The following is a 7,373-nucleotide window of genomic DNA, read 5'->3' as shown; positions in this document are numbered from 1 at the left end:
AACGCTTCTCACACAGGTATGTATTCATTCTTTTCAGGTCCTATTTTAATCTGTCATATTTATAGTAGTCAATACAAATGAATTTTGGAAACGATCCATTTTTTATTCAAATAGAACCACATTTAACAATCAAGGTCATGGGGCATAGAAATGAGCTTCATTTTAGACTCGCATAGTTCATTGCCAGCAGCCATTAAAACAGTGTTCTTGACCCAAGACCAGACAAACAGAAGGGACACAAGCAATCCATTTTCAAGTACACATTAAATTTTATTCAATAATAGTATGTCTTCATAAAACTACTCTGTGAATGAAACAAACTGGATTTTTTTTTTTTTTTTTTTTTTTTTTGAGACAGTCTTACTCTGTCACCCAAGCTGGAGTGCTATGGCACGATCTCGGCTCACTGCAACCTCCACCTCCCAGGTTCAAGCAATTCTCCTGCCTCAGCCTTCTGAGTAGCTGGGATTACAGGCATGTACCACCACGCCCAGCTACTTTTTGTATTTTTAGAGGCAGGGTTTCACCATGTTGGCCAGGATGGTCTTGATCTCTTAACTTGTGATCCACCTGTCTTGGCCTCCCAAAGTGGTGGGATTACAGGCGTGAGCCACCACGCCCAGCCAACAAACTGCATTTTAAAAGGCAGTGGGCATAAGGAGGGCTGCTTCAAAATCCACCCCGGTCACCACGCTGAATAATCGTATTGTGTTTATATCATAAAGTGAAGTTCTAGTCTCATCCCAGTGTTGAGTTCACCTGATGAACCCTGACCCCTTTCCCTGCCCAACTCATCCTGCAAATAGAAATCCTACTTCCAAGGGAATCCATTTGTCTTTCTTCCCGTTACTTCCCGTTCTTGGTATTCTTGTAATACCAAGAACTGATATTACAGCTGTAGAAAGCTATCCAATATTTAAGGATTTAAATCACAGAATCCTGTTACTAAGGCGTTCTTTAAAGAAAGAAAACCAGTTCTTTTTTATGCCATTTATTTAGAAAAAAACATTTGCCCCTAGTGAATATACTAACCTTATTTAAACAAAGATAAGAGAGGGAAGTAAGAACTGATTTGAGGAATGAGCCTGGAATCTAAGGCCTGCCACACATCCCTGACCTTCAACTTACCTTTCCAGTCTTCCCCCACCTCTGCTCTACACACCTGAGATTCTAGGTGGAGCAATCTACAGGTAACTCTCTGAATGTGGTTCCAGCTTCCCTTGCCTCACACTCTTGCTCATAACATTTCCTTTCCTTGGAAACACTGCCTTCATCTCGGCCCCATTCAGTCTTCACTTGTTCACATCAGACGCTTCTTTCAAAACCCAGTGGAAAAGCTCATTTTCTCATGTAGCCTTACCTAACTCCATACCTCTAGAAAGTCATGCAAACTCATGCCACAGCACAGTCAGCAGCAACATAGGGTCAGCATGGCACTGAGAGCAAGCACAAACCACACAGGGCCACTTCACGGTCTTCACTAGAAGAACGTAAGGTCTGTATGGGTGAGGGCTACACAGACTTAAATATTATAGCAACCATTTATTAAAAGTATTCATCTGCTTCTAAGTTCTATAAGCAATTTTAATATAAACATTCAATAAGGCATCTTTCCCATTTCTCCCAAGATTTCATCTCTTTCTGCTGCCGTAGGCATAAATGGCTTCACTCCGTTCTGTCTTCTCTGGATCATGATAGAATGCTGTGTATAGGCATTAAAATAAAAAAGAAAAAACCAAAATCAGTCATGTATTAAATGCTAATCATTTGCCAGTAATTTGCTATTGCTTCCTCAAAAAGGTAATTCTAAAAACCAAGTTTTTAAAAAAATCCAAAACCTAACACTAGGACTCCACATAAATGTTTTAAAAATAGTAACAATTAAATAGAAGTAGTCATTTCCATAGGAATACGTTAACAGCAATTGGGATGGGAATATACAAAGTACAAAACACAGAAGCATATACAGTTCATCAAGAAGAGCTGCTGAGTAATTTTGAAATAAAACCAACAGTGCATTCAGCAAAGGTAAAGGAAATAGCTGGGTCCAGTGGTTCAAGGAATCAGAAATTATACACCAATGTCTTCAGAAAAATGGACCATTTTAACTATCATGGATGGCACTGAGTGAGAAAAAGGCAGAAGCGGAAGCCTAACACGATGTGTTATGATGAGGGAAGTTAAACATTCTGTTCGTCTCCAAGGAAACGAAATTTATAACACAGACATTGTTTTAGGGCTACAGATACTTAAAAGCCTAGGAAGGCCCACCTATATTAAAACTGCATTCTTACAGCTTAGAGGATGATGAGGCAGCTACAAGAGCTCTCAAGGATCTTTTTGGGCTAAAACAGCATACAGAGGATAAAGCTGAAGTTAGGTTTCCCTGCAGCCATCAGTGGGAAAGGATTATGGGTACTGACTAATTTTCCGCTTCAGTTTCAAGCCCAAGAGATGGGTTTTAACACAAAACTAACCAATCTAGGCTTACCCAGAATTTCCGGCAGTTTTTGTACTTCAAGAAGTAAGTAGAACACCTTTCCTTGTCATAGTTATTTGCATCCAGACATCTGATGGAGGCATCAGATTCCTTACAGACGTAAGAGAGGTATCATTTAAGAGGTAGAATGGGATCTAAAAGCAAACAAACAAAAAAAGCTGCTTCCCCAGAAGCAAATAATGTGAGATAGTTCATTTGTGTTTTTTTTATGGGTAGACCTAATAAAAACTGGACAATCTCACCAACAATCTCAGGAGGCACTGTGCTCAGGCTAACACCTTCCTTTTTATAATCTGCGCCAGTTTTCTGAATATATGGTTACAGGAATTTGAGCCAAATAACTGTGATCAATTAATCCAGTAACCGTTTTAGTAAGAAACCGAGGCAAGGTGCAATGTGTTAAATCACTACTGCACAGCTAGAATCAGAACCCGTCTCCTGACTCACAGTGCATCTCTCTGGCTTTTCCAGATTTTCACTTCGGCTTGAATGTTTGATCATAATGTTGGTTTCAAGATTCTAAGGAAATCACTAATAACTGGTCGACATCAAGACAACTTAAATTAACACTATTCATCTCAATGTATTTTTGGCTATCATTTACTCCATTACACAAATACGCTATTATATAAGCAATTTTAACAGATATCACTTCAAAACCAAAGTCAACAACACAGGGCTGTAAGTTCAAAGGAAAGTAGATGCCACATGGGGATTAAATTTGAGCTGTGTGAACTGGAAGTACATTGGATAACAAACTTAAAAGTGAAAGGTATGATTCTGGGAAGTCATCTAAAGCAGGGGTCCCCAACCCCCAGGCCACAAAGGGGTACTGGCCTGTGGCCTGTTAGGAACCTGACCAGATAGCAGGAGATGAGCAGTGGGCAAGTGAGCCTTACCGCCTGAGCTCCCCTTCCTGTCACATCAGTGGCAGCATTAGATTCTCAAAGGAGTGTGAACCCTATTGTGAACTGCATGCATGTGAGGGATCCAGGTTGCAAGCTCCTTATGAGAATCTAATGCCTGTCGACGCCCGCCGCTTCCTGGTCTGTGGAAAAATTGTCTTCCACAAAACCGGTCCTTGGTGCCACAAGGTTGGGGACCACAGATCTAAAGGAAAGCTTTAACTATATGGGTAATTTGCATCCCACATCTAAGAAACATATTCTACCTAAACAGAACAAAGCTAAATTGCTATGCCAAATATTTAATGAATGTTTTCATTTGGAAAATGCATGTAACAAAAGAGTATAATTTTCATGGTACCAGTATGATAACTACATTATTCAAAGGTAGTGAATCCATGAGTATTGCAAATCATACCAAATAAATGCCAATAAAAGCTTACCCTTCAAACATTTCATGAGATACCATTGTGAAAACCTTTAGGCTTTAAATAGGCTAATTCTATTATCGGCGCATTACCCTCCGCCAGGTTGTCAAGGACATGATGATATTATTACTAGTGAAACAATAAATGTCAGTGACAGTTTACAAATATCATACCTTCCAGTTTTCCATGTTTGGACTAAATATTCTCAGTGGGACATATTCCTGTCTGGTTTTACAGTGACAACCAAATGCTTGCAAATTATACAAATAAGGAAAACTAAAGAAAAGATGAATGTTTGTTGGAGAAACTATAAACATCTAAAAATGCTCTAGTAAAATAGGATATGCTAGCCAGCAATATTTTTTGTAGAAAAAATAACTTTATTCAACAACTGCAGAAAACAAATGCCCACAAAACTAGAAGCTGCCTGTTTTTCCAACTTAACCCTCATGAAAATTAAAGCAAACCATCCTACCAACATGCAGGGATTTATGTCAGGATCTCTCAGCTTCAGCATTTCCAAGGGTATCCTAATAGTCTTCTCACTGCAGGTAGACAGAAAAAAATAATTACACAGTAGATGACAGAAAATAAATCAATACCTCTCAACAGCCCTAAAAGTACCTGAAATTTTGATTTTGGCACAATGATCATTTAGTGAGGAATTTCATGTATTCCCTGTATTTTGTGAATAAAAACTTGAACGTGTTTCTCCTTTGTATTGTCATGCCTCAACACAAAGGCCATATATTGGATTGAAATGTATCTATGGTCCAGGTGGGGTGTCTCGTGCCTGTAATCCCAGCACTTTGGGAGGTTGGGGTGGGAGGGCTGCTTAAGCTCAGGAGTTCGAGATCAACCTGGGCAACATAGCAAAACCCCATCTCCACAAAAAATACAAAAATTAGTCGGGTGTCGTGCCATGTGCCTGTGGTCCCAGGTACTTGGAAGGCTAAGATGGAAGGATCACTATAGCATGCGAAGTCAGGGCTACAGTGAGCTGTGATTGCACCAGTGCACTCCAGACTGGGTGACCGAGAGACCTGTCCAAAAAAACAAAAAAAGAAAGATAATTCAATTATAATTCAGTTGTGGCTTACTCTTATTCTTAAGTTTAAGTAACTAAATGTATTAATAAAACTGAATACAGTATGCATTCCAATAATTACTTCCTTATTACATACCAATTAGCGTACAAAATAAGAATGGAATGCAGTACAATCCAACTTTAGCAAAAGCATTCACCAACTAAAGTATCAGAGTGCCTATTTTATGGCCAATACAAGGGTAGCCAACACACCAAAAAGTCAAGTTATCCCTTAGCTGACATGTGAAAAGCGATAGTGTTTAAAAAACAAACAAGTTGAAGTTTTACTTCCAGTGGCATCTTTTAACTGATTACTTCCCTGGGTTACAGGACATCAGGGAATGCTACCGTGCTTCAGTAATCTTCCAATTCAATTCCTAGAGATATAGCTTTGCAAAAGTCTTTATTGATTAAAGATGATACCATTTCCTCAGAGCCAATTCATTATTCCAAGTCAAGTCATATACTCATGTAATAGGTATGTCAACTACAGGAAATCAGCTCTCTATAATGGAATTCAATTGAAATTGGTATTCCTATTATCTTCGAAGAAATGCTATAGAAAAGAAAATTCAAAAACCAATAGTCATAATTATTTCGAAGGGATTTCAGTCATGTAAAAAGAAATGAAGCATATTCAAGAAAAACAAACCCCATAAACTCCTGAAAACTGGAGGTAGACTCGATCAAGAGTAACCCAGCCCAATTCTACAATGGATAGATCAGGATGTGCACGCCAAAAGACACCAGTCTTTGCAAAAAAAGAATGGAAAAGGGTTTCGTTATTTTGGGGTCCTTTAAGTAATCACTGAATAATAATTTTATAATTTTCACTGAACAATACAAGAAAATATACAGTCAACAGAAATGTCTTGGCAAAAAAGTAATCAAGATGCTGTTCAATTATAACTACAAGCTTCTTTCTCTCCTGAAGACAGTTTTTTTTTTCAGGCTTGACTTCTTCCTAAGAGAGATGATGGTACTAAGTAAATTCACAGCTTTCTTTTTTACATCTATCCTATGATGTGAGAACACAGAACTCTTCTTAGCTGTTCATACACCATAGATGTAATAAGCTCAACAAGGATCAGACAACCTTTCTTTAAATTCAAGCTTCGTGCCTTACATGAAAGTATCCTACTCTGTATTTTATTGTCATCAGTCAGAAATTTTTAAAAAATAATACCTAGGTAACATCACATATACCCAGTTCAAGTTTGCTGCATGAGATTCATTTCATTTCCTTTTCCTTCCGGATTCTAAATACAAGACACTCTAAGCTTGGATTTCCGAAAGTCCCCGCCTTTGCATGAGTTCCTTATGTATTAACTGGAATTGAAGAGGAAATGTCAATTTACAGTGAGGAGCGGGGCTGAAGTGCAAGATCGAGTGCTCCGCTAAAGAGGCCTTATCTATTACTTTTTGAATGTACTAAACAAATGTTACAAGGCTCTACTACTCGCAGAGAATAGCCAGAAAGAAAAACCAAGCAAAGATTAGAAGGAGGGGCCACAAAACCACAGCACATTCGGGGAATAACTCTAAAATCCACTCCTAAGGGCAAACCGCTTAATAAAGCAGTTCTTGATTTCCCATCCAGTGGTTCACGTCCCCCCTCTCCCAGTAGCTTTGAAAGGACAGGGGGAAGGGAACATTTCTAAACACGTTCATGCCCACACTCCCCGTGGTCGGAGCCCGGGCAGGGTCAGCGGCTCTGCTAAACCCGGAAGCTGCACACGCCGTGCCGGTAACCCACCGCCAGGTGCAGAGAGGCAGGGGTAAGAAGTCAAGGGTGGTCTGCCAGAGGTGGACAGGCCGGGCGAGGAGAAACGAGGGGCGAACCCGAAGCCTTGCCGCCTTCGCGGTGCAGCCTGTCAGCGTCGGATTCTGACCGGCGCGCACAGGTGAACACACCTTGCTGTGTCCTGCGACGGTGCCCAGAGGGGCAGGGGGCGAGGAAAACGCAGGGAACTGGGGGTGGGGCCGGCAACTGCGCTTCAAAGGCTGCGGAGAAGGAGAGTGGAGGAAGAGCTGGGGTTGCCCGGACTAGGCAGGGGTCACCTTCCTCGCCCCCGGAGCAAACTGACCAGTGTTGCGAGAGGAAGAGCAACGGGAGGAGGTCAGCCCTGCAGCGAAGGCTGGAGGAGCGCCTCCGCGCCGCAGAAGTGGATTTGAGCACCGCCACGGTCCAGGTTCACCCCTCTCTTTCCGCTTTACTGAGGCCGCCGCGGAGGTAGGGCGGGGGACCACTCACCTCGGGCCTCCGCTTCGCCAGCACCCAGGCCGTCTCCAGCTCCAAACACGTCAATGGCTCACGCAGCAGGACCTTAAGTAGAGCGCATCCGAACATGCTGCCCCCGCTCCCGGGCGACCAACCGCCCAATTGGCGCGCGCCGCTGCGAGACTGACAGCCGCGCGGGGCCCTGTGCCGCAGGGGCGGGCGGGCCTCGCCC

At 41.8% G+C, this 7,373-nt stretch overlaps 1 protein-coding gene across 2 annotated transcripts; it reads right to left on the bottom strand.

Moving 5' to 3' along the window:
• Nucleotides 1-249: 249 nt before the first annotated feature.
• CHCHD7 (coiled-coil-helix-coiled-coil-helix domain containing 7) lies at nt 250-7,223 on the bottom strand. 2 transcript variants are annotated; one of them, XM_035276748.3, is made up of 5 exons: nt 7,175-7,223; nt 6,835-6,924; nt 4,309-4,378; nt 2,492-2,590; nt 250-1,702 (listed from the first exon to the last, which is right to left on the bottom strand). In XM_035276748.3, exons 3-5 carry the CDS (start codon nt 4,348-4,350, stop codon nt 1,598-1,600), a joined length of 246 nt encoding a protein of 81 aa, XP_035132639.1. In that variant the 5' UTR covers nt 4,351-4,378; nt 6,835-6,924; nt 7,175-7,223; the 3' UTR covers nt 250-1,597. The 2 variants fall into 2 exon arrangements, with proteins under 2 accessions (XP_035132639.1, XP_008980917.1); XM_008982669.5 differs by lacking the exon at nt 6,835-6,924.
• Nucleotides 7,224-7,373: the final 150 nt, after the last annotated feature.

Source organism: Callithrix jacchus, chromosome 16 (genome assembly GCF_049354715.1).
Source record: "Callithrix jacchus isolate 240 chromosome 16, calJac240_pri, whole genome shotgun sequence".
Taxonomy (NCBI): Eukaryota; Metazoa; Chordata; class Mammalia; order Primates; family Cebidae; genus Callithrix; species Callithrix jacchus.
The sequence above is the reverse complement of the archived record's forward strand: the minus strand, read 5'-3'. Positions and strand labels throughout refer to the sequence as shown.

What these genes read in the sequence shown, in the direction of transcription:
- CHCHD7 (XM_035276748.3), bottom strand. Translation starts at nt 4,350, where the DNA reads ATGCTGAAGCTGAGAGATCCTGACATAAATCCCTGCATGTTG. An exon ending in ACATAAATCCCTGCATGTTG is followed by an intron (nt 2,591 to 4,308) that starts GTAGGATGGTTT and finishes TACGTCTGTAAG; the next exon opens with GAATCTGATGCCTCCATCAG. An exon ending in AAAACTGCCGGAAATTCTGG is followed by an intron (nt 1,703 to 2,491) that starts GTAAGCCTAGAT and finishes GCCTATACACAG; the next exon opens with CATTCTATCATGATCCAGAG.